The 27446-nt window shown below is 36.3% G+C and overlaps 1 protein-coding gene across 3 annotated transcripts; it reads left to right on the top strand.

The window, feature by feature from the left end:
• The first annotated feature begins 432 nt into the window (after positions 1 to 432).
• Positions 433 to 26140, top strand: LOC117412205 (myotubularin-related protein 14). Of its 3 annotated transcripts, XM_058988799.1 has the most exons (20): positions 433 to 746; positions 838 to 1232; positions 3659 to 3807; positions 5923 to 6031; positions 6725 to 6800; positions 7626 to 7692; positions 8656 to 8778; positions 8861 to 8934; positions 9221 to 9291; positions 9744 to 9818; positions 10256 to 10322; positions 10982 to 11067; positions 11535 to 11611; positions 11990 to 12026; positions 12645 to 12715; positions 13586 to 13644; positions 15294 to 15432; positions 15660 to 15863; positions 17006 to 17164; positions 21469 to 26140. In XM_058988799.1, the coding sequence occupies exons 2-20, from the start codon at positions 1098 to 1100 to the stop codon at positions 21644 to 21646; spliced, it is 1956 nt and encodes a 651-aa protein (XP_058844782.1). In that variant the 5' UTR covers positions 433 to 746; positions 838 to 1097; the 3' UTR covers positions 21647 to 26140. The 3 variants fall into 3 exon arrangements, with proteins under 3 accessions (XP_058844782.1, XP_058844781.1, XP_058844783.1); XM_058988798.1 differs by having other exon boundaries at positions 433 to 1232; XM_058988800.1 differs by lacking the exon at positions 17006 to 17164 and having other exon boundaries at positions 434 to 1232.
• Positions 26141 to 27446: the final 1306 nt, after the last annotated feature.

The raw sequence follows: 27446 nt of genomic DNA, 5'->3' as shown, positions 1-27446 counted from the left end.
TTTGATCAGTTGTCATTTTCTGCAAATAAATGTTCTAAATGACAATATTTTTATTTGGAATTTGGGAGAAATGTTGTCAGTAGTTTATAGAATAAAACAAAAATGTTCATTTTACCCAAACACATACCTATAAATAGTAAAACCAGAGAAACTGATAATTTTGCAGTGGTCTCTTAATTTTTTCCAGAGCTGTGTGTATGTATATATATATATATATATATATAAGGTCGTTTTAAAATATGTAATTACCTACGTATATTTATTGTAGACCCTCCACGTAGATTGATGACAGGAGTTCGAGACAATCGCTATATCAGAGCAACGAGAGACTTTTATCTGGGACGAAAAAAACGTCGCTTCCGGAGTGAGATGCGGAAGTAAGTTTTACCGGAAGTTGATGTTGTTGCTTATTGTTGCTAGCGTCACATTGCGACGTCTGCGCACGAAGTTCCTGTTTACATGTAGCTACAGCGATGTACCCGACCGTTCAACCTTAGCTCTGCTAATGACCGTTATTTATTGGGGGGAAAAAAAAAAAACCTTGTTAAATAATAACAGGATACAGTCTCTCACTCTTCATAACAAGTGACTACCTGTTTTCGCAGGGACTACTTCTAAAAACTCCTGAGGTAACCTTTGTATACACGAGCAGGCCGGGATGCCTCGAGCTTTCCAGAGTCGCTCTCTCGGTTCCGTTTGACGTTTTGTTATAGTGGTAATGCAGCGGATACTTGGTAGCAAACCAGGTGGGATTTTGACTATTTTTTTTTTAATTCAAAGAAGCACCTAAACGTGGAGCGTGACAATTGAATTCCACGTTTAATGTTATTTCCTCAGAAACTGAAACTTGCCTCGCTAGGAATTTAACCCGACCCAACAATTCCTGCCCCCTCCAGATCGACCAGGTCGGTGTGTGGGTCTAATTCTCCGGGGCCCTGAATCCGGCCGGGTTTCCCGGCTCCGGCCCTGTAAAGCGGGCGGTAAGGAAGAAGTTTTCGAGGAAGGGATGGCCCGGTGGGTCTATCCGAACCCAGGGTACTGCAGTTTTTGAGGGAGGCCGTGTCCGCATAGAGCCGGCCCGAGGGGTCGGGGCTGCCATGGCCTCCTCCTCGTCCCTGTTCTCGGACGGGCTGACAGCCTCTGGAATAACAAGCAAAAAGAATGAGGAGATTGCAGAGTTGATAGACTGTTTCTCAAAAATACAGTACCGAGCTAAAGAAACGAACTCAAAGGTAAGCAAAGTTCAACATTCAAATACAATAACATTTAGTGGTCTTCATTGAGAGTTGCGTTAAAATAATTATACTAATAATTGTATAGGACATACCCCTGGTGATTGAACTGGTGGATTTTACACAAACAAAGTGGGTTTTAGTTAAACCTGGGGCTTATGCAAACATTAGGGTGACATTTTCAGGTTTTGGAATGTGCAAGATTATCTAATGCATAGTAGGTATTTATTTATTTATTTATTTATTTATTTATTTATTTATTTCTTAGCAGACGCCCTTAAGGGCGACTTACAGTCGTAAAAATGCATTTCAAGAATCACAGTATAAGTATTAATACAATTAAGATCAAGATAAAATAGCACAACATGACATTCAGTCTTGGGTTTCTTTTAAAGCAGAGAAAATGTAATGGTTGTGATGTGATCTAAATGTCCACTGGGGACTTGGTCGAGACCACTAACTGGACACTCAACTATCCATAGGTGAAAGGCTCCAGAGAAAAAACTGACTAAATAGGACATGTTCATGTGAAGCACCTCTTAAACATTACAAGGCTTATCTGTGTCATATTCAGTTTCACTGAAGAGTTATTCCTGTGTAAAGTGCTAAGACACATACTTTTGCTCCACCAGCAATAAAATACCCAACCCATCTCTGTGTGTCAGTATATTTTGTACGTAGGATGTTACATTGAAAAAGGCATTTTACAACTGGAAAAAAGTAAAATGAAGAGGATATACTTCAAATTAGATTACCAGTATATTATATTGTATTTCAAACACATTTCCCTTGACAAAGCTATGTTAAACATACACGAAAGGTTAGGACGTTCTCTCTCTCTCTCTCTCTCTCTCTCTCTCTCTCTCTCTCTCTCTCTCTCATATATATTAGTAGCGAAAGCTGCAAGTATTTATAGACTTTACAGGGTTGGCAATAAGACTCCCATTGCATAGCAGTTTGATCTATTCCTTTTTTTAGTAGGAGTTTAATAAGACACACCTGAGCTTGTTACCAAACCACTGGGGCTAATCAAGCAGGTATTAAAACCTGGAATGGCTGAAACTGCCATACAATAGGAGTCTGATTTCCATCCCTGCTTTATATGGCTGACAATTTTGAAAACCTCATTATAACCCTTCCCCTTTCAACTAATAAACCGAAGCTTTGAAATAGGGATTACTTTAATAGGATTTAATGCAGTTGTGAGTTTGCTCAAACCCTCTCCATACTGACAGTTGAATATTCTCTGAAAAGTCTAGCTTCTATCTCATTTACTGAGCAATTTATATTAGGTGAAAACCAGCCCAGATGTAAATTGCATTTTACTGCATTTCTATGAAACGCATGTCACATGTATAGTAGCCTCCATAAAGCAGGATGACACTAATTAAATGTGACTCTTATGGAGGGTGACTATTGGTGGGACATTCCATGATAATTCAAGACACCTTAAACACAACAATTAAGTTTTGATAAAACTTGTCAACCAGGGTGCTTTTATTGAAAAATCCATTGAAGCAGAGGTTCAAAGGTTAGAGGGTCATAGTTATAGGGTGTACCAGACTCATTTACATTCAAATAGGAATAGGATCAATTTTAGCTATAGATTTGAAATAGTGTTGACTCTTAATTTCTCAATCACCATCTTTCAAGACACTTCACTTATTTTGTATAGAATATCAGTTATGTAGTCAGATTTTTTGAGTTGAGCAAAAGTTTCAAGATGGGTCAAATCTTTTTTCTAGACTAAGCAAACATATAGAACAGCTTCATGAATATTAAACTTTATTTTATTCAAAACATACTTAAAAATACATTCTTTAAAGTGTACTGTACGTAGCGTCAAATGTAATTTTGTTATTTTTCATGTTAAATCTTGCCAGTGTAGTGACTTGAAGTAAGGACTGGGGGATTTTAGTTATTAAAGAATACATTATAGAGACTTCATTTGCACATGAAAATTATAATTAGTAAGGGACACTGCAACATATTGCAGTTGGTTGATGTTTTGTCCAGCTCCTGTGAGTATTTATTATGTTTTTGGGAATACTATTAGTACTTTGTCCTTAGAGAATGCTGACCTACAAGAGGGTACATACATTTTAAGTAAATAGAAAAGTATTAGTTAATGCCAAATCTGAGGCATTTGTAGAAGTGAGGATAGAAATGAGTCAGCAAGTCTGATTCCTCTTAATGGACACGGTTTAAAGCTGTAGGTCCTAACACATTTGATAGAAACTCTTAGGGATGTTTAAAAATCCATTCATTAAAACCATTCAGGAAGTTCAAGAGGAAATGCGTGTGGGAAATGCTCACTTCCAGGGACTACTTGAGCAAAATGTAGTCTTCCCCCAATTATATACCTCTTGATAGATTAATAAATTCAGTATTTTTAGCAGCTCTTTTTCTAACTTGTCTTTTCCCAGGTGGAGCGCATTGAGAATCGGTATTTAGAGTTGTTTGGCAAGGATTACAAATACAGTATAATTCACAATGCAAATGGAGAGGTGTGTGGGCATTACCCTCGGAAGATCGTCTTTTTGGAGTATGAGAGCTCTGACCATGACAAAGACAGGTAATACAAAGTCAGCTCTTTACATTTTACCAACCTAAAGCTGAATACTGCAACATTATTCCACAGCACTCAAAACTGTTATTATGTTAATTATTAAATTGAACGGTACCTTTCACTTTGACCTGTAAACTAAGATGACTGCCACCACAACATTCTGAAAGCCTTACATTCACGGTACTCATATTTTCATATATAACCATGATATGCCAAACATGTTGGCCTCTAGACAGCACAAAACATTTTATATTGGATCAGAGTACCCTTTTGTTTCCTTTTAAGCCCATATTGAGAATATCATGTACAGTATGTGTTCTTGTACATTCGATATTACAAAACACAGCAATTGGATCATTCCATGTCAAGTAAGAACTGTTATTCTGAATAATAGATTTAAGATCTCTTAATTGATGCTCATGATGGAGGCTTTCTTCTCGTCATATACTTCTGAATTCAGCAGTATTCTGGTATAATCAGTACACACACATAAGGAAGGTATTGTAAATATTGGTACATCTATTGTAAAATCAGCAGTTAATTGCACTCTATCCAAATGCATCCAAAAGGACTTTCGGTGTCTGATAAAAGTTTGGAGTAGAAGAAACTTCATGGCATTACCGGACACAATCATTGCATCAGAGTCCACATTTTGCATGAGGATTGTAAAAACAAGCACCTGTAACTCTGCTAGTTAAAAACAAATACTAGGCTGATTTTAAAGATAGAAATTAAACTAGTCACTTCCTCATTTTTACAGTCATAGCTATTCATACTGTATCCTAGTATCAGTTTTTACAGTGTCAGCTGAGGCGTGTTCTGTAGCTCTTTCACTTCTGTAAAGTTTCTGCAACAGTTGACATGATCAACTACAGTTTTGTCAGACATCAGGCTCTTGTTATCATACATGCTTTTGTGCATATTCTTGAGAGGAAGCATTTCCAATTACAAGGAACAATTATGGTATACAGCTTCTTAATTTATACAGTAATTTACCACAAATTTAAACCAACCCTTCTATATAAGAATCCATTGCAGGAATGGGTTTACATTGTCAAGCCACTTTAGTAAGCGTAACAAAGTAGGAAAGGTCAAGTGGACGAATATTTCCACATTAAAAAAGGCATGTGTGGCAGGGTGGAAGCCCTGTCGGTGTAAATAAGTGTAAGGTTGGCAGGGATGGGGTTAAATCTGTCCATTCACCTGTGATTGGCAGGGGCAGATTTAACCACATCCCTGCCAACCTTACACTTATTTACACTGGCTTCCACTCTGCCACAAAATGTCAAAATGTTTGTCTAGTTAGTTGTGGTGCAATATATTTGCCTGGCCAGGTGCCAGTCTTAAGATTGTAACATAGCAAGGAAATTGCAGTAAAAGGTACAGTAACTCTGGCTTCTAATACATCAATAAACACAGTAATAAAGCTGTGCGCGTTACAGGTGCAGTGTTATTGTTGGAAGATCAAAGCAGAGCAATTCAAAATTTGACTTTTTGACCCCACTTTAAATTGTTTACAATCATGTGCATTGGGCATTTCAAGTAGTTTGTCTAAGACAACCAATATTTATATTTATTAAAATGCTATTAAGTTAAGGTGCTGTATTTTGACTTAAATATTTGATTACAATTATGTTCATCCACTTTAGGAAAGTGTTTTGCATTTTCAGTTGTTCTGTGTCTGTGCAGTATTTAGAGCAATACCTTTCTCCATGAAAATAAAAACTATTTATTTATATAAACATACATACAATAAAAATATCCAAGTTACAGCAGTAATACCCCTACAGAGAACACATACTTTATGGGGTGTCATCATATCATATTTGCATTTATAGATGAATCAGAATATTATAAAATAACTGACAATTTTACCATTAATGGCCTTCATGCTTGCAATTCCAACGAGTACCGCAATTTTCAGATATTGCTCTCCATTGCATTGCACACACTTTTTGTCATTCTTGTAATGAGTTTGTTGTATTACTCGCTCCTATGGATAATGTGCACTGTTTTAGTGACCCGGGTCTTGGTTCTTAACACTACATTCCTCTGCACACTTCACAGACACGTGCAGTAAACAGTCTGCTTTTACTGTAACTCTGTTTTTGTTTTTCTCAGGTTTGAGAGCACTGTGCAAGTTACTAAACTCCAGGACTTGGTGAATCGCAGTAAAATGGCTAGGTGTCGAGGGAGGTTCGTCTGCCCAGTTATCCTCTATAACGGCAAGGTAAGTAAGCTCATTTTTGGAAATAATTTACTCAGTGACAGATGCACTCTATTAAAAGAATATCATGTTCATTCCAGTTAATTTAATGGATTCTGTTGAAGTTAGTAAAACCTTGGAGGTTTTCCTATTATAGTTGTGTGAAATCTAAAAGTTATGAATTTCTTTTCTGTCATCTCCTGCTTACGTAAAACTGTCAGTTAACAGGGATAGATCTTAATTGAAAGGAACAAGCATTAAGATCATCATGGCATTGTTTATTTATGTATTTTAAAATATTTATACTGCATAAGGCATTACTTTTCAATTATTAACTTCTCTACACCAGAAAACACCAATAACTTTAATAATAATGCATTTCAGCAGCATCATTTAAACTAGCTGGGGTAAGGTAAGCAGTTAGTAGAAAGAAAAATTAAAAACAAAATTAGGGTATTGCCCTTTTAAAAAACAATAAAAATAAAGTGTATTTGTCTTGGTGCATGATAGAAATATCATCATTTAAAGGCAAATAACTGCAGGGTGAAAAGGCTCTGTTGTGTTGGGCAGTGCAGTCACAGCCTTTGTTCACCCAAATACAATTTTTAAAGCATTCCGATGTGTTTGTTCCTCTTGAAGGGTATTTCAAGGTAGAATACATTGAGCAGTGATGTGTACTGAAGTTACATTTCAATTTAAATCTGCATGCTGTTGCAGCACATCTGTCGTTCTTCCACGTTGGCAGGATGGGGAGAATTGTATGGACGAACCGGTTACAACTACATCTTCTCAGGTAGGCTTGTAGGGGAGTATGAGTGGTTTCCATCAACTTTCTGCACTGTGAAAAGATGCAAGATATAATACAGAATCGAAATATAAGTAACATGTTATACATTTTGTAAACTTTTTCAGGAGAGGAAAATAGTTTTCCCTCCATGATGTACCGCATACATCACTAATGGTTTCTCTTTGGGCAGAACACCTTTTCTAGTTAGAACTCCGCTTAACATATACTGTACAATCTGCTTTGATGAAACTTTGGGCCATGTGATCCGCAATGTTTAATTTTTTTTGTCACTTATAAACCACCTGCAGTAAACCTTTTAACTGATGGATGGGACTTCTCAAGTAAAACAATAAATAAATAAATAAATAAACCAGCAGACAGTTGGGGATTAAATAAAGCAGTATATAATACATTTCCAGTAATGAACATGGTGGGAAAAAAACTGTTACTACAGAAAAGGTTATTTGCACAGGTGATTCTGATAGAGTACACATGGCTAATTTGAATACAGCACAATGTTAAGACTAACTGATCTTTGTTTTAATCCATATTTTCACACTTCTGAATGATATCGATCTGACATTTTAGGATTGTATAGGTAACTTACACAACCAAATGAACAGCAAAACAATTGTCAAACACTTCTTTTGATATAAAACTTGACTTTCATTCCAGGCATGGGCTATTTATTTGCATTTAAGAGGGAATTGTAATACAATATACTTTTACGTGTTTTTAATGTTACATGTTTCTATACTTAATTGACATCAGAGTTTTTTTTATTTTTTTATTATTCCACTGCGCATTAAAGTTTAATTCCTCATTCCTCAGGGAGCTTGGAGGATGCAGGGGCCGTGTCGGATGACGTGCCTCAGGAGGATGATGATGATGCAGTGCGGTAAGTGTGTTTTGGGGGATTTTACTTGGAATGGATTTTATCTTTAGTGTATCAATTTAGATTCATTAGACCAGATTATTTAGGCAAGTTTAAACCAGTATATTGCTGAACAGAAGTGCATGCTGTGTTAGAGCCTTGTCTGAGTTTAAATGAAAACATTAATTACTTGATAGGAAAGACTATGATACATGAGATCGCACCACTAAACCAGTGGTTCTCAAACCATTCTATGGTTTATCAAGACTGCCCATCAATTGAATCAGTAAGAGCAGTACAAATGTAAGCTGCCCAAACCCTGACAACAACAATTAAATTACAAGGTATCGTAGCTGCATAGCAGTTGCTGTTACCAACACCATTAAAAACAAATGATTAAGAGATTACAGGGACTTTTTGGGGGTCTACAGTGGCCACAAAACTGCTTAATAGAGGCCTAGGGGTGCTGGGTCAGTTCAGGTGCACTCGCATAGCTGTGAGAGGAAGCTGTCATTACACCTACAGGCACTTTTCTTAATCTTATGAAGTAATACCCCTTTTAAAAGTTGGAGGAGAGAAATCCTATACTAAACAGATATATATTCTGTCAACTTCAGTAGACTTTCTACAGGGAGTGAACAGTTTAAAAAAAAAAAAAAAAAAAGATGATGTGAAACTTGCTACTGAGACAAATCCAGTTTAGAAGGGGAAGTAATAAGATGAGGTAGTGCTTTTCTGACAATAAACATTGTCTTTTGGATTACATTGTAACAGTCCCCTTGAGTATTCAGCTTTCGTTTTCAAATTGTTAAAATAAATTGACCAATATAGCCCTCCAATGTTATAGTGTCTGAGTTGTATGTACTTTTGTTTTCCCCTTTCTCAGACTAATATCTGTTCCGTTACTAATGAAATAAATCCACATTTTATGTAACTTGTGTAAGTAGTTACCAACTGTAAAGACATGTTTTATGCTCTGTTTTCTAGAAACGGGGATTCTCAGCTGTTTGACAAAGTCAGAGGTCATGACATCAAACTGCTCCGATACCTGTCTGTCCGATACATCTGTGACCTGATGGTGGAAAACAAGAAAGTGAAGTTTGGCCTGAAGTAAGGGGAACTTGTATGCTTGTGTTACTCTATCAACTGTTGGATAGGGTTTCAGTGTTTAATCTGTATGTATTGTTTCCAGTGTAACTTCCTCTGAGAAGGTGGACAAGGCCCAGCGCTATGCAGACTTCACCCTCCTTTCTGTTCCATATCCAGGTAACTGCAAATCCCATTGCTATACTTATGGCGTCACATACCACTTGTGCCAACCGCTATAAATTGACTCAATTTTTACGAAACAACCTGAAACTTGGTTAAAGTCAAATAGAACCAAGGTTCAAAACAGTTACTGTGGGGCAGGCTGACAGTAAGCTTTATGTATATATGTATAAAATAGTCTAAAGCTGTCATTTTTATGTATATCAAATAGTCTGAAGCTGCCAGTTAGAAATATAGTTCTATGGTGCTCAGTGTAGCTATGTTTCTTTTCCATTGTTTCTAGGCTGTGAATTTTTTAAGGACTACAAAGACAGAGATTACACTGCAGAGGGTCTGGTCTTCAACTGGAACCAGGTATGAAAGGAATGGGATATAATTGGAAATTTCGATAAGTTGAATTCTATTGCAGTTCCTTGTAAAACAAACAAACAAAAAAATAATTTATAATAAGCATTCTACTGATTTGTGTGTTTTTTATTGTAATTTTTTATATTGTAAATCTTATATTGTAAAGTTTACATATATATTTTTGTCCCTAATATATTTTTGGTACTCTACATTATATTTGAATTAAGGCGAATTGATGGGCTTAAAGCGTGCCCAGTTCTTTTTTTTTTTTTTTTTTCCCCAATATCCTTAAACATTCAATCATGAGGTACACAGTAGTAGTAAAATGTATATAATTAGACTAACATTTTAACTTTGTCTGTATTATGGTTTGTTTTTTTAGTGTAGCTTCAAAGGTAATTTTTTTGGTTAACTACTTTTCTTTAACTTTTTTATGATGCATTTGTAATTAATTGCAGGACTTTGTGGATGCCCCCCTAACAATACCAGAATCCCTCAGCAAGAACTTGAATATCAACTGGAGAGAATACCAGGTGAGTCTCTCACTGTCCTAAAGTGACACCTGGTGGAAGAAGCAACACTGGAGCAGCTGCAAGTTTGCGATTACTGCTATTAGATTTAATAATATCTGTGTACAAAAACACACACAAAATTGGAGGAAATCTGCCTCTAAATCTACCTTACTGTAGATAATGTAAACAATAATGCCTGGTTCCTGGTGAAGCAGAAAGGTCCTAAATCAAAATGTGGAGCTGAACTAATCATGTCTGTTAGGTGAACACAAGAATGTCTTGGATCTTGAATCCTCTATAGAGTAGGATAAGCCATGTCTAGTGGTGAGATTATGAAGACCTAAAGTATATGCAAGTGCACTGGTTTAAAGGGCAAATGCTCTTTAGGAATACATACTACAGTTTCCTGTGTACAGTAAATATCCTCCAATATTAATATCCTTATTTGTTTTCTCCAGTCATGGGACCTGGTGAAGCAGACACAGAATTATCTAAAGCTGCTAATTCATATTATCAACATTGACGGTAAGTAAAGTGTAAAGTGTTTTTATGGGATATCGGTTTGAGACCAGGTTGGGAAGTTAGGAACAAGATGCAGAAAGACAATCTTTTGGCAATCAAAATAAATAAAACTAATCTTCTCTTATTCCCCTCACCCCTCTGCCATGTAATTTTATGGATTATTATGGGTTTTAAAACAGGATGATTAGAGACTTATCTTTGTAAATTATCAACCAATAAAATATGCTACAAGAGATATTAAAACTGTTATAGGTCTTGCCTTTGCTCAAGTACTGTATTTTAAAACTGAAATAAAAACAAGAAATATGTCCTACTTGTGTGATATTCTGAAAGCTGCTTTGTACCTTTGGGCACTGTGGACAATTGTTGCCTTTTAGTTCTATGTGTAGTAATGAGCCTTACTGGGGCAGTGGGGACCAACAGGCATGGAATTTGTTGCATGTGAACAGAGAGTTTGGCATCAATTTCATTCTGGCTGTTCAGGAGGCAGACTGGCCAAGAGATTTTAAACTATGCTTTTAAACTTTTTCTTCTTCTGCTTGAAATTCTCTTCTTGTCTCAAGTTTGTTGCCTTTATTAGCATCCTTCAAAAAGACTTGTTTGATCACTTTTTTTTTTTTTACTTTTAACACTTTTGTCTAACTGTTTTCCATCACCCGCAGATAAAAGTGGTTTGCTAGTGCACTGCATATCTGGCTGGGATCGGACGCCTCTGTTTGTTTCGCTCCTGAGACTCTCACTTTGGGCAGTAAGTACTTGTCTCTGCCAGTCAATTCAAGTCTTTCTACTGTCATTTTTCAGCTTTTTCAAGGTTAAGAGGGATACAAGAGGTGTGCATAGACAATAATGTGGCTGAAATTAACTTCCGTTTAAGTTATAGTTTACCTTTGATTCATCTGCGGTATTAGCACATTAATTATTCCAGCTGTATCTTTGAAATATGGCACAAAACAACCTAAATCTTGGTCTCAGCAAAAATGCCCCCTCTATATTGGACTTCTGGAAATGCAGCTTTTTACTTAAACTACCAAATATCTGCTGACAAGAGTAAGCAGAACTGTGTGTTCCTGAATGTGCCATCATTTGGATAAAGAAGTATTACTTGTTGGCTTTGGATATCAATGCTTTGGAAAGCAGAGAATACTGCTCTAAAGATTATAGAGCAGTATTCATATGCATAACATGCAAACCTTTAAAAATACTTATTTGTTTCAGGATGGTGTGATCCATGCCACTTTGGAGCCAGCAGAAATACTGTACTTGACTATTGCCTATGATTGGTTCCTCTTCGGGTAGGTGTCTTACAGCTTTCTTTGGGGTTTGGCACATTTTTACATACATGCATCTTTACCGTGTTCCACGCTTACAAGGTTTTGTCTAGAGTAGTAATTAGGTCAGTATGACACTCAAGACTGCTTCTGTGGGAAAACAAACATTCGTATTTGAATGATGTCGTCTGCTAAGTGGTGCTGTGTGCCCCAGGAAAAACCTTTTATTGTCATCTTCAAGATGGAATACTAACTTTGAGACAGATGGTGCCAGTGTAAAACAGTTGGTGTAACCAAAGGAATATGTGTAGCATCATATATTTGTTACATGAAACTCACACTATTAATGTTTCAAACCGTGTAAACACCATTCAAGTAATTGTATTTTTGTCTGCTCCCCAGACACATGCTCCCAGATAGACTGAGCAAAGGAGAGGAGGTGAGTGGCCAAATATCAAGGGAGAGAAAAATACATATAGCTCATATCTCTTTGATTTTAAACACATTCAGGAGACACAAAACTGAAGCTGCAGTGTCCTGTAACCATGTTTACACTGACAAATAAAATACATATTTTTTATGGGGTCTTTTTACTACATTCTTCCATTGATAAATAAATCTAGCAACTCTGTGTTTCTTGGAAAGCAGACCAGATTTGGTGACTTGCTCAAAAGATTAGTTTTAGTATAATGTCTTGTTCTGTTGGTTCAATCCATTTACACAAAAACTGTATGTTCAGCTTACTAGTGTCTTAAATATATCTTGTTGCTGATTTTTTCAATAAAAAATATATATAAATATTTTAAATGACTGTACATCTGTATGCAAACAATACACAGCAAATGAGGTGGTAATACAGCTGCTGCATCTCTTAAAATGTAATGCTGCTTTTTTACTTTGTTTACTAAAATAGTCTGCCTGTGCATGTTTTTTCCCCTTCAATTTAGCCTATAATTTCAGATTTCCAAAATGCCTCTAAATTCTGCCACCAGAGGGCAACCTTTAACAGCTAAGCCTTTTAAAGACATGAATAATGACCACATCCTCCTGTCCACAGATATTCTTTTTCTGCTTCAATTTTTTGAAGCACATCACCTCAGAGAAATTCTCGGCTGTGAAAAAACAGAGGTAAGGTTTCTTCGCTCCCGGTTACGTGCAAATGATGCTGTTTACTGGTAAAAACAGGATTACTCCAACAGGGAGTTACTCAACCACCTATGACTTGTATCAATTTATTGATTTATTTGTTTTTGTTAAGCTCTTCAAACGTGCTTTAAAAATATAACAGTTATTTGTCAAGGCACCTTCAGACACATTTTACCCTCACACCATGTGGGGCTGCGTGGATTACACAGCTCTGCTTTTGCTTCCACCTGCCATTGGACCATTTTATCAATTAAATGGAGGCAACGCCTCCAAAGAATGTGGTCCAGTTGACCTTACAGCATTTTTTTTAAATTTCACTATTAATGTAATGTTGATATTTGAACTGTTGGTCCGTCTCCATGCTTTAATTTCATGTTAATCACGTTACTTAAGCATGTATGCTGTGTACTGGCATGGGTATTCATCTAGGGAGTGCTTTGGGTAAAACATTAAACATAGTGTTATTAACAGGGGCTTTATATACACTGAAAAAAAAAAATGAAACATTGTATCCCTCTTTTAAATGGCTTGATTCTCTTAGTAAATACTAAAGACATACTTGTGTCAACCAGAAAACAAACGTCTTAATTGACTTCCTGCTAAATGTGATAAAAATCAAGATATGCACATGATCACATTAAGAAGGGCTGTCAAGTGTTGTTGTGTGTTTTTTTTTTTTTTTTTTTTACTTTGTTCCAATTATAATAATGCAATCCCAATACTGCTGCAACATGTTACCTCACATGCCAAAACATCTCAAGGTGCTTTATGTTAGAAATAAAAAGATTTAGGGAAGTATTTCAAAGATTGTAAGATTTATGTATTGCTTCATTTCTTCCTTGTGTATTTCAGGCGGAAAAACTCCCACTTCAGAGATACTGATTTCACAGTAGAAGAGATCTGCCAGTTAAGTAAGTTTATTTCCTTGCTAGTTTAGTTAAGAGTAATAATAACAAAAACTATTAAATGAAGCCATACCTGAGAGAGTATATAGGTGGTTTAAGACCAGCTTGGAGAGTCAGCACCGCTAGGTTTCTAATTTGTTCAAACTGCTGTTGATCCCCGAAGTGCAGGGTTTTATTGTTGTACACATATTGGGTAACGGGATCATCATAGAGGTATGCATTTTAACTTAACTGCTACAAAATCAGTCCTGCTCCAGCTAATAAAACAAATAAGTTGCACATGCCCCACTTTTTCATGGAAGTATTTGAAGTGTAAGTCCTTTCATATGTAGCTTTAATAAGAGGTCTCGTATCTTACAATGATCAATCGTGATCTGGGATTATTCTTGTGAAAAAGACCAAAGAAAACAGGGAATAAACTGTTTCACATTTCACAAGCTAGTGTTGTTGTTCAGTAAGTAACCCTGTAAGGTTGGGCTTTTATATGCAAAGACACAATTTTTCCTCCTCATATCTAATTTTACAGACTTTTGTATTACTAGGGTTCATAGAAAGTCTTTGAGTGAAATAAACACTGACATTAATCTTCAACTCTGACCTAACATGGGTGCCACATTTGCTGTCCTATGACTTTTTTTGGTTTCTGGATGAGACTAAATTCTAGCACTGTCAAGTTTGTTTTCACAGGTATCATACAGTAGCAATTAACCATTTAAGACAAGTCATTTGTTACTGCTGCCACACTAAAACCTCATCTCTGATACAGATTTTATATTATAACCACTGCAGGCTAAATTACTTTGAAGTAATATCATATTTGGTACACAGCTATATTCTAATTAGCAGCTTTATCTCTTTGAAATATTTATTTATTTACATACCATCTGGTTGTTTCTTCGTATCTACCATAATTTATATCTTTCAAACTTTTACTTTTCAGCCTTTATTACTATGAGCTGTGCTTTACATTTTGTTCTGTTCATTGGTATATAATTTAGCATTCTTGACCGGAGTGAGAGCATTAAGACATCTCTACTTAGCCATGAAATTCCTCCTCAACCCTCTAATGCAAGCCCTGTGTATAATTTAACAGGAGGTTGAAATAGCTATACCAGATGTTTTTTTGTAGAAATTGCTGCATATGTCTCCCTCAAGGCCAAAACTACATAAAACCCCTAATAAATGTTTTGAGTTTAATGTTCAAGTATTGTTTTGCCTTTTTATTTGCTTTCCCATGTATTAAAATATTCTGTGTGTGAGAGAGTTTATATGTGGCATACAATTTGCAGAATCCTAGTAAGATACAGAACTAATAGAATTTTGTAGATTTACTGTTTTTGACTAAAAAGGAGAAAAACTAGCACTAACTACAATACATTAGGCACGTTGGCGGTAAGTGACATGAGAGCTTCCCTTCACAGTCCTGAGTGCAGCTCAATCCTGACCCTGCCAATCTGATTTGGACCTCTCCTAAGCAGTGGCTGCCAATTGTGCCAAAACAAGTAGTGTTAATGTCAACACACATTTCCCATGTGACCTGAACCGATGTGAATGCCTAGTGAATTAGCCCACTGCACTGCCTATGCCTGTCCCCATGAAAGTGTTTATTTTCCTTTCCTAAGCAGCTCTGAGCTATGTGCTGTTTGTGTTTTCAGAGCGGAAAGACCGGGGCAGCGCCACCAGCCTGAGTAGTGACTTCTACCTGATCCAGGAAGACTCGCCAGCCGCAATGGGCAGCTTTAACTACGAAGGAGTGGAGCTGATATCAGCAGGGCCTCAGGCACAGGCTGCCTGGTGAGAAATTGTGATAACTGTTAAATCAATGTAAAAAAATAAATAAATGTTTCCAGAAAAAGGATATATAATTGAATTGCCTCTACAAAAAAGCACTTTATTACTTTACTAATGTACTGTGGTTACCTTTTGTAAGTGTGCTTTTCTAGGTGGAATTTAAGCTTTTTAATGTGGAACTGCTCTTCTAAAATGTCACTCTCAAACTCTTTATTTGACTTTGTATCTAGGAGGAAAGGAAGGACATCATCTCCACAGAATGTGTTGTGGAGTAAACACCACCCACTAGAAGATAAGCCCCTGTATCCAGGAGTGGCAGAGGCCAAGTCTTCCAGCTCTTCCTCTTCGAACCAATCTGAAAACAACTTCATGAGGCCAGGGAGCAACCCATTGCCAGTGCCGGGGAGTAACCCATTGACTGTGCCAGGGGGAAGGTTGGTGGATCTCACAAAATTGGGGGGGAGGTGGGGTCCTACCTTTTGTATATTTACAAATCATTCAGTGTCTGGTGTTACTGTTTTGAAAAACATTTTCTTTTTTTTTTTTTTAAGTGTAAATAAGGTTCTCGTATGAATTAATTCCGACAAATGTGTATCAAACTCTCATTTGGTGCTTATGTGCATCCTTGTAAACTTCAGTTGATCAGAGGTGCTTTATAAATTCAGCTTCCATTCTATTGGAGAATGTGATAAGATGGCATACAACAATCCAACCCAGCATCGGTGTGCGAGCTGGCCAGATCAGGAATTCATATAGAAGTTGAGTGCTGGAAGTTAGGAAAGATTTCTGTCTTGGAATACATCGAACAGAATTGTTGGCAACATGAAAACCGTGAAAAAGCACCTTCTTTTTCTATCATCTCGTCCCACATAATCTATTATGCGGTTATTTGTATTAATTATTTATTTAAACAACAAAAAAAGGTAAATTTATAATAACAACCAAACGAGACCAGAAATTAGCCCGCTAATTAAGGTAAAGCAAGAAAAAACAGAAAGGCTATCCGAACGCAAATCTTCCGATTTTGTAATTACTAATAAATCAATAATTAGGTATCAAATCTGGGGTAAAAACTCTTAGGCGATTTTATAATTGTACTATTTATATGGTTTTATATCATTTTACATATGCACAATTTAGCTATGGAATGCCTTGGTGAATATTGACTACATTTGTACAAGGTGTACTAAGTGCGCTCTTCATCAGAATGCTGAACTTGTTCGCATTTCAGTTTTTGTACTCTCCATAAATAACCAACGTCCTCCTTCCTTGAAGCGAGCTTATCACTTTGTGAACAAGCCACAACTGCAGAATGTCTTCTGTATTTCAGTAAAAAAAAAAAAAATGTTATAACTAAAAATGCTGATAGAAATTATATTTTCATCTCGGTCCCCTGAGCAACTTAAACATATTGGCGACCCATCAATGTTCCACGTTTGCGTGTGCACGTTGTAGCTCCTAGCCTGCCCTGCCCCGCCCCTCTAGTAGCTGTAGACCCCAGGATGCTGTCTGTGAGCCAGTGGCTAGCGCTCTGACCCCCCCCCTCCCCCATCTCTGCTCTCTCTTTGCACTGCAGATCTGCCGGCGAGTATGCACGCTCCGGTTCTTCAGTCTCCACCAATTACGGCAGCTGGCAGATTGTGTCAGGCTGTGGCAGCATTAACGACCGGGGTAGCCTGACTACTGAATCTCCCCTACCCTTCAGCTTTCAGGATGAGGGAGCCAACGGCAGGATGTAAGTCCCAGTTGCACACTGCAAGCTGCTGGCATAATGCTGAGTGATCCTAATTGATCATTTTAGCTTGACCATATTTACGCAAAATTATATGTGGCTATTCCATTCCAAGTCCATAAAGGATTAATAGTGAAAAGGCATTCATCACGGGTTGTTGGTAAAATAGCTGTCAATATTCAAACTGTAAAGAGGGACATTTTCTTTGATTGTGATTGGAAACAGTGTTTCCTATTCAATCCTATTATAATTAAAAAGCTATAATATGAAACGTCCATGTTAAACCTCCAATCCTGTTCAGTTTTTTTCTATTCCTTTGACTAAAATAACTAGAGCCCTGTATTTTCCGCAAATACGAAATACCACAAAATAAAATTAAATGCAACATATAAAACGAAATGCAAATGTAAAACAAAAAATAATTAAAGCAAACCCAGAATTACATTTTTTAATTGGGAGGTTTTATTCAAAAAATACTTTCGATAAATACTTGCAATCGTAGTTGCCAAGGCTCAGCTGAAGGGGAAACGGAAGCTCTGACTAGCACTTGTGCCAGTGTATAATTTGGAGCGAGTCGTTTGGGAAGATACCATCGTTAAGCATTAGCTGTTTATTCCTTTTCCTTTGGGGGAAAATATGGCTTGTTTGCTTATATTCTGTATTGGTACACTAATTCTTTGTTTTCTTTCAAGTGGTGCAAACTGCACTAGAGCAAATGCTGTTTTGGTTTTGAATGAATTTGAATGAATGAATCTGCTTTGCTTATTTTTTTTAAATCAATTCAAAAGTGGGGGACTGCACATTACCATTGCTGTCGCTAATGAGAAATTATGGTAACCTAAATTTATTTTTCTGTGCGAGGTCTGTTTGACAATGTTAAAAAGAAAAAAAAAAAAAAGACAATGTTTAATAAATGTATGTAGTTAAAACATAATGTATAGTATACCATTTATATATATATATATATATATATATATATATATATATATATATATATATATATATACCCTACATTTATTAATTTGTATCTGTAATAAAACAAAATAAAACGAAAAATTCTAAAAAATAAAAATAATTTCATGGGGCTCAAATAACCTTGTTATAAAATTTCTAAGAAGTTTTTGTCCCACATAATAAGACCTGACGGCACAGACATGTGTTTAAGAACGAATTAGGATAGTATGCAGGCAGGCTACAGCTAGCTGTGGTCTTGGGTCATAACATTCAATTATGCCATAATCTTTTAGGTATTATTGCACCACTACTGTGACTTCTTTAACCCCCATAGTGGATTTTAAATCCCCTTGCAAATCCGTAAAAACAGTTTTGTTTTGGGAAAACACAACCAATTGATACCAGAGTGCCTTTTTTGTAATTAAAACTTAAGCAATTACCCAAGGGAAGACAAGGACATTACCATCAGGTAATAAGTTCACCAGGATAGTTAATCCTCCTGGAGCATCGCAGTTGCTGCTTATTAGAACCTGTGCAGTCATTACATGTGAGGAAGTTGTTGCTATTTCAAACTGCTTGAAATCACCAGATGTCTGCTTCACCCACCATAATATCAGAGTGGAAAGCCGCTCAATCGAAATCACGCATGCCTGCAGGTAAATCATTTTGAAACTATACTAACCTTTCAGCTGCTAAACAAAAATGAAATATTTATGCAGGGTGGTATAGAGATAAAATATAATATATTATTATTTTCTTGCTCACTGACATCTGCTATAGAACTCCTGTGTGTACAGATACAATTTGCTTAGTCATGGAATCGGAGGACGCCCACTGACCTTTAGTTCTCCTGAGCTGTGGGGGTTGCTGCCGTGTAGGAACATAATTGGTCACACAGTTCTTAAAAAAAAAAAAAAAAAGGCAAGCTAAAGCAGGCTATAGTGAACATACCATGTTTTAAGCTCTGTATGTTTTGCCTATTAACTGTTGAATCTGTAAACCCTTATCTTGATGAAACTCCAATTTATCGAATGCTCCAGGGATTCTAGGTTGCCCAAACCTTGAATTTAAAAGCTGTTTAGATAGCAAATTAATGTATAGACTAACTTGAGCTGAACAGCACCTGTTCCCTGCTGTTCTAATTAGAACCCGGTCACCTTTTAGCTGTCATCATTAGTGGTGGTTGAGAATACGTGTGCTATTATTCTGTAAAAGATTGGTTTGCCCTCCACAAGCCGCCTTAGTAAACAAAACACATTTTCATCTTCCAAAGCTGCGGAACTGATTTTTCAAAAAAGGACACAGGAATGCAGAAGTTGCATTTATCATCATTTAGGAACAGAGTTATTAAATGAGGGTTGATGTTTTGATCTAAATTGTTTTACAGGAGTTGATATCACAGAAGACAAGCCTGCAATGTTTAGTTTCTAGTAACATTTGTTTTTCTTCTAACATTTGTGTTATGAGGATAGTTCGGAAACATACGATTCAGGTTTTATTTCTGTACAGGATAGACACTTTTACAAAAAAAAAAAAAAAAAAAAAAAAAAAAATTGAAAAAGACACCACTTAATTAAGTTGCAATAAATTAAGGAGTGAACCTTTTGCACTTTTAATTACAGAGATGTTCAGCAGCTCAGATGTCGAATTAGCACCAGTCCTGCCTCCTGATGTGTAATAAGGTTGAATGTTCCTTTGTCTTGGGTGTCTGACAGGGGCAATAGCAATCTACAGCAATGAGCCTGGTCTGCCCTGTTCTTTAAATTCAACTATAATAAGAGCAGGCTGGGTGTTCATTACTGATGTACAATATCAGTTGTATGTTTGGAAATGTGCTGCTACTTAAATATGCTAATATTACAAACTATTTCAGATGCCAGATGACAACTTTGTATTGGCAGTGTTCTGGAACTTCATCACAAATTCCATAGTTTTTCAATTCACCAGACAACTTTGTGCACAGGACAGTCTGGTGAATGATGCAGTGCAGACATTGTAATGTAGGTTGTATCGCTGTCATGAAGGGAGCTCCGTCAGTAACAAACACATTTTATTTTCTGCATATTTAATCCGTGCTGATCAAAAAAGCCTTTTATTGTTTTAAAAATGGCCTCTCCTGTAATTTTGGTTTCTAACCATAATAAATACAGAAATTCTTCCTTGGAAGTTTTGACCATCATAAAATATAACAAACAGTGATAACTGGGCAGTGTCTGTTAAATTGCATGATTCATCAACTTCAAGAGACATGTATTTAGTATTTTTTAAAAGTGGTTTCAAAGTGATGCCTCACGTTGGCAACTTTACAAACTGCTACAGTGGCTTGGCATAATAAGCACAACGGTTTTGCATTTAAATGCGTTGGCATAAAAAAGAAAATCAGCCGCCCAGTTTGGATTAAACAAACGTTTTTCACTGTTCACTTTACGATGCTTACAAAGTGGGCGGTTTTAAGCTTGAGCTTCCAATGCTGAACAATACACAAGCACAACATCCAATAAGAAACACACTGTAGCCTTCCACTATAATCAAGATTGTGTCATTTTTAGATTTAATATACCTATTTGAGTAATTCAGATTTAAATGGAGAACCGACGAGCAGCTAGGGTGGTCTTTGCAGTCCACATTTGGCCCACGGGCTGCCTATTGAGTATCACTGCTTTAAAGTCCATATATTACCTTTTATTGGCATTGGTGACAATATTCCCCTGTTGTTGTGATGAACCAAGAACTGAATTTTTGTTTCCCAGTAACAACTCCTCACTCCAGCATTAATCAGTGCAAAGATTGTGTGGTACTTTTTTTATTATTTTGGGGGGATCAATAGAACAATAATACATATTTCTCTTGAGTCAAAAACAGATGAAAAATGTTATTGCTGTGCTGTATTTGACCAGACTCCTTAGATGAAATATTTCACATTGGAAACTGCGGATTAAAGTGAAATGGGCATAGGTTGTGTTGCAGCAGGGAGCCATATATATCTCTTTTCATAAGGTTACTAGTCTGCTCAGTATATTAAGTATAAATGTTATCCAATGCATCTTACAATCAATAAAATTCCACTCAAAACTGCAGAACGGTCTAGTAATATATAAAAGATAGCTCCACTCAAAACAGCTGACCAGTAAACTAATGTGTGTGTGTGTTTACCTATGCCCTTTTTTGTTTATTTTGCAGTATGTCATTGAATAAGTGCTGAAGTAGTTAATCTAATAAATACAACATGTAAGCATGTTCTAAAAATATTAACTTATTTTCTTGTGACCTATTGCGATATTGTTCAGACGATAACCAGTTATGGAAAGTGCAGACCACATTGTATTTATCCCATTCCATTTCTCTTTCTCCAGGTGCCCACCAGTCCCGGAGCGGCAGGCCAGATTGGAGATGGTGCGGGAGGTGTTCCTTTCTGCCTACAGTGCCACTGTGGGGCTGAAATCGTCAGCCAGCCCCTCTGGAGCCATCACCGGTCTTCTGGAGCAGTTTGCACGTGGAGTGGGACTGAGGGGAACCAACATGATAGTCTGACACCCAGTAGTGTTTTCTGATACAAGGAAACAAAAGCAAGGGCATGACTGATCACACACAAAATGGTGCCAAACATGGCTTTTATTATGCAGGGGCTAATGTAGTATTATTTTTGTTTTCTTTTCTTTTACTATGGGAAACCTGCTAAAAGTGATGTTGCCCAATTTATAATTTGTATATTTTCAAGATCAGTGTTTGGTCTCTTCACTACCATGGGTTTTAAAAAGGCTTAACTAGTTAACTTTTTTTTTGTAAAACGCAGACAAATTACAGGACGTTTAACTTATAAGAGATGTGCGGTTATAATAAGAACAACGTTGCTTCCATTCTGTAGTTATCCTGGAGTTTGTTTGAAGAGACATTATGGGAGGGGTGTTTTACTGATCTAAACAATGGCTTATATAAATACTGCCACCCTTAAGCTTGTAAGCCAGTTTTAATGGGTCAGTACATCACACCTTTACAGACGTAAATGCCTACGTGCTGGTGTAAGTTTGTTGTTTCTCAAACACACGATCTGTACACAGCAGAGGGGAATGTGTAGTATCGCTAAATCATTGGTTGCTCAATTGTAATTCACAGTACTAACTGTAGAGGTATAAAAGGCTTTAATATCGAAAATTGTTTGCCTTATAAGTTGTTGATTTTAAAGTTCACTTGCCTTAAGTTGAGGGGCCCTACGCTGTGATGTTGTTTGGAAGAGATATAAGCATTACATCTGTGGTTGTGGATCTCACAGAACATTTACGGTATAGAACTGAAAAAGTTAAAGAAATACGTCTGCTATTAAATAATTAGCAAGTTTTATATGGTGACTTCTAAATTCACTGAGCAATTAGAATGTTAGGTTACTGTCCCTTGTGTTTGCTCAGTTTAAAAACAATGAACTGTTGAATAAAAAAACCTCGAAGGCTGTAGCATTCCACAGCAGCACTGAATTTATCTGTCAGCTTTGGGAAATTATTTAATCTCAAAACCACTGTATCAAATGCCAAATATCTGTTCAAATAAAACCCCATGGGAGTGAAATGAAGAGCCAAATAGGTCTAAAACATACTAAACAATTTTACTGCAACTGAAATAGTTTGCACACAAGAAAAAGTCTGTCTCCTTGTCAAGTGGTCTTTTCGTGTAGGCTGGGCAGAAAGTGGAATCTTGCATCGTCCCTGTACCTGATGTGTGTAGCATGTGCTTTGTGTCATCAAATACTTCTCATCACTTGTACTGACATTTTTCTTTTTATGCTGCCTGAGTGATGGTGCCAAACTATAGTGAATGCATTTTAATATAATGTAAAAAATAATACCATTAGTCATGACTGGTATGTGCTGAAAAAAGGTGTTTATTTGGTTAGGAAGCTCTAGTAGGTTCCATCCCTACCGTTTCATAATTTATATATTATCCCACATTCTATAATGTGAGTGCAGGGAGCTATTCCTTCACAGAACAAAACAGCTTTGCTTCACTTGCAACCCAAAGGAAAATGCAGTTAAATCCTAAAAAAGTAAGGGTTTGGAGTGTTAGTGTTAACAGGCGAAATATACAGACATGTACTTTAAATGTAGGTTAATGAAGAGACATCAGTTTACAGACCACAAAATCTAGGTCATGATTGCCAGGGGATTGCAATTTTCAGCTGTGTTTTGTAAATTCTCAAGAAGTGAATGTTGTTGCACCATCTGCGCCCTGTTTCATAGTGGCTTCTGTGATCTCCTCTGTTTTTCTTCTCAGGTTCAGTGAACATTATTTTTTTTTTTAAGGCGGAGTTTGATATTAAAGTGTAAGTGGGAGGAAAATACAATTCGAATGAAAGTTAGTTACACATCATTTTTCCAGTTATTTGGAATTAGCCAGAAATGTTCTTAGTGAAGTCACCTGTTATTTTATACAATAATTACTTTTTAAAAACAATATGAATTAAGTTTGTACTCCACATAAGGGAAACAATGTAGTTAATTGCAAAGCATAGGAATTTCAATGAATTAATACACTTGTCAGTTACAGGGGAAATGCATCCAGTAATTGAGCTTACTAAAAATATTTTCAAATATAAGATCTGGTAGTATTCCATTAAAAAAACACAAACATATTTTTTGTTTGTTTGTATGTATGTGTGTGATGTTAAACAGCCACAGATGGTAGTTCCCTGATGATTTGCCCTGGCCACATGCATCAGGTTAAGAGTTTAAATCACAGTTTCTATGTACAGTAACTGTTAAAATAAATTAACACTGTCAGATTGAGAAGGAATGCATGTTCTTGTCTCAAGTCATTTGGATTTGCCATCTACTTTATAGGATCACACTTTTGAGTCTTGGGACATAAAACAGGTCTTAAATCTAATATCGTTTTTATTTGAAAAAAATAAAAAAAGGCCCATATACATCTAGAATTTGTGAGACGTTTTTTGCAGTATGAGATAAGTAATGTAATTTTGTTGGTTTCCAGTAAAATGAGTTCAATTGGAATCCAGACGCTCTCATAGTGCAATCCCTAGGTAAACTGTAAAGGTTTATAAGCAATTGAACCTTCAAAATAGGCCACTAGTCCAGAGTTTGCAGTGCAGGAAAAACTTTTATTATATCTTTGCTGCTTTATTAAATTCCATTTGATCTGCCAGAATCCACAGTCCATGCCCCTGGAGTTTTTACAGGAAGTAATTGCTATGCAATGCAGTGCAATGCAAGTACTGGTTCCCAATACTTTTACAGTGAAGCCTCCACTTACCTGTTTTTCTTTACTTCATTTGATTTTGAATCTACCTCTGGGTGTCGCATTACTTAATTCTAAAGTTAGTTGAACAAAACTGTGAAGGCAAACAGCTACCTGTGGTGAGTTTACTCTCACTACCATATTAAAGCCTAATGTGAAAACGATTTAAGAGAAAAGTACATCTGTCTTCTAAGACTAGTCACTAGCAGCAGGCATTAGCAATTATCATCAAGACTTGTATAAGCCACATGGGTATCTGGTTCATAAGAAAAATAAACAGTGGAAAACCTGAATAGTTAATAGCAGTTGTCTTAAATTGTCCAATTTCACATTGCTTACAACATGAAAAATGTGAGTCCCAACTGCAACAAAATAAATGAATTTAAGCCCTATGTGTTGTTCATTTACATAGGTTCCTTTTCTCAAGATTTAATAATACAAAGTCTAGTTTTTCGCGAGTCCTGTGCTTTTCTGATGAAACAGCCTTTAATGCTTAATACAAATTGGATGCAGCATTGTGAAAGGGATCTCGTTATTTTGTAAATACATTTTGTTTACATTCTTTTCTATGTATTTTCTGTGATTTATACATGATTTTAATGATGTGTTCAGAGAAAAAAAAAGGGAAACCAATTACTAACCTTTCATATCGGGTCATTGTGAGTGATGTTATGAAGAATTTTGGCAACCTCATTTTTACTGTAGAGGCTGCAAACACTTTTACTCTTGTCTGAAGCTCTACAGGAGTGGCTACAATCTGCCCTTATTTTTCATTGCATCTTGCCGCTGTTGTACTCATTCCTGTGATAACACCAAAGATTGACCTATGTGCAGTATTGAATCCGGATTCACCATTGACCTTACTTAAGGGTGTTATTTTTTTGTTTTATTTTTTCTCTAATTTTCAGTTTTGTTAATGTGTCTCTGTTGTCATTACACATAAAGATCCCGAGCAGGACCCTGGGCTGATCTATTAACCCACTTTTTCTATGTAATCATCACCTTTTGTATTGGCTGTAGGTGTGATGGAGCTCAAGGTATTTTGGAGGCAATTTGGAACAATTTGCTTTAAAACGACTCAAACCAACAAAAAATGCTCAACAAAATTTTATTTGGCTTAAAGTTGGGTACACAATTTTGAAGCTCTGCTTGTTTCCTGCAACTAACTTGCATAGGAGTGAACTGTGGCAGTTTTTAGTGAGCATTTGTGCAGCTGATTACAACAAGGCTCTAATTTTGAGCTGTCAGCTGAACTTGTATGTGTTAGGACAAATTGCGTAGGTTGCCAGGTGGCAGATGTATTGACAGTGCAGTTGCATTACATCAGTAACCCAGTTGTAGACACAACAAATGAGCAATATTGACTGTGACACATGGCCAACTTCAATTATAATCTAAATTATTGAGCGTCAGGGTTAAGGTGAATTGAATTTACTTTATAACTGTAAGTATGTGCACACACCACCCTAAACTACTTATGTATGTTTTCTGCCCCTACAAAAAAAAAAAAAAAAAAATTGGGAATTAATTTTCTTTTTCAAAATTCAAAATGTTTTGTTTTGCTATGATTGTTTATTACTGTAAACACACTGTCATGCTTAATCAAATACTACAGCTGCACACACACATGGTTGTTTAAAAATTATATTTATGTGTCTAACTGTCTAGAAAATTGCACCTTTTTACCTTGTACAGATACTGTTTTTTAATTAATTTTATTATAATGGTTACTGGAGAAGGTGGATTTGCAGATTGGGGGTAAAATAAAAGTACATAAAATTGTTTCTTGTCGTTAATATTTTATTTTTTTATGGGGTCTGATTTAACTAAGGGGTAATGGCATTGCTGTGGCATGTTACAAGTTAATAATTCCCAATCCAATAATGGAACTTCAGAGGCATTATTTGAACAAGGGATTATTACTTTACCAACAAGCACACTTCAGAAAATACATCACTTTTGTAGTAAAACCTGAAAGAGGATACCCTGTCTCCACCTCCCCAAATAAAAGAAAGCAAAGACAATGATTGTCCTTTAAAAAGTTAAATGAACTGTTACTATACTGTCCCAATATCCATAAAAAGTAAATGCTGAGTAACAATGCATGTACAATAGATAGGTATTTAAAATTGTATCTGTCAGAAGGAGGAGGTGATCGGTGCTTTATTTTGCTTTTAATGTACCCAAACACTTCCACTAATCCCTTGAGATCACATAACTGCTTTGGAAGCAATGTTTTATGCCAGACCAGGAAAAAATAAAAATACATGCTACCAAGTGCTACTTTTCTCCATGAGAAAAAAAATACTACTTGAATAATGCCAGGGGGCAGCATTGTATGTTTTACAGCTCTCTTAATGTTGCTGATTACAATAACCCCCACCCCCTCACGTCTCTTGAATACCATTATACAATTGAATGATGGTCATCATCCAATTGTACCTTATAACGTTATTTATGTTTGAATTATTCTTACACTTGCAGAAATTAATTTACAATAATTAAGATCTGACATTTTGAATCATGGCGATTTCTATTTATGAGCAAACATGGCTGCCTCCAATCTGCATTGAGATTTCAAGGCAATTAACTGTATATAAAATGAATAACGACCATTGTTTTCTCAATTATACATTGTGAAAACACATACATTAGTCTAATTGTGAAATGGATTATGTTTGGAACATGTTGGCTATCTTCCCTTGACATAACGGTGAGAAAATTAATCTTTTAGTGAGGGGGCGTGTCAAAGGACATATTTTATTTCAGGAGTAACAACAGGAGTAACACATGGCACAATAAAAGATTGTGTCAAACATGATTTTGGTTTCATGTTGCTCTGTTAATTTCTGGCAGTGGAGATGTTATTTACTGTTTTTGGAGTGATATGTCCTTATTCCTCAATTTCCCCATTTATCTTCATGTAGTGCCCTTAATTATTTATACAGCTGAGAGTCTACACTGCCAAGCGTGCTTCAATTTTACATATTCATCATATTGTGTTCCAAATAAAATCGCAGCCTCAGTGCCAGACTGACACATTCACATAGCCTTATGTGCTGAGAAGCATCATTTTGGCTTAGTGATG

This window comes from Acipenser ruthenus, chromosome 16 (genome assembly GCF_902713425.1).
Source record: "Acipenser ruthenus chromosome 16, fAciRut3.2 maternal haplotype, whole genome shotgun sequence".
Classification (NCBI taxonomy): Eukaryota; Metazoa; Chordata; class Actinopteri; order Acipenseriformes; family Acipenseridae; genus Acipenser; species Acipenser ruthenus.
The sequence above is the reverse complement of the archived record's forward strand: the minus strand, read 5'-3'. Positions and strand labels throughout refer to the sequence as shown.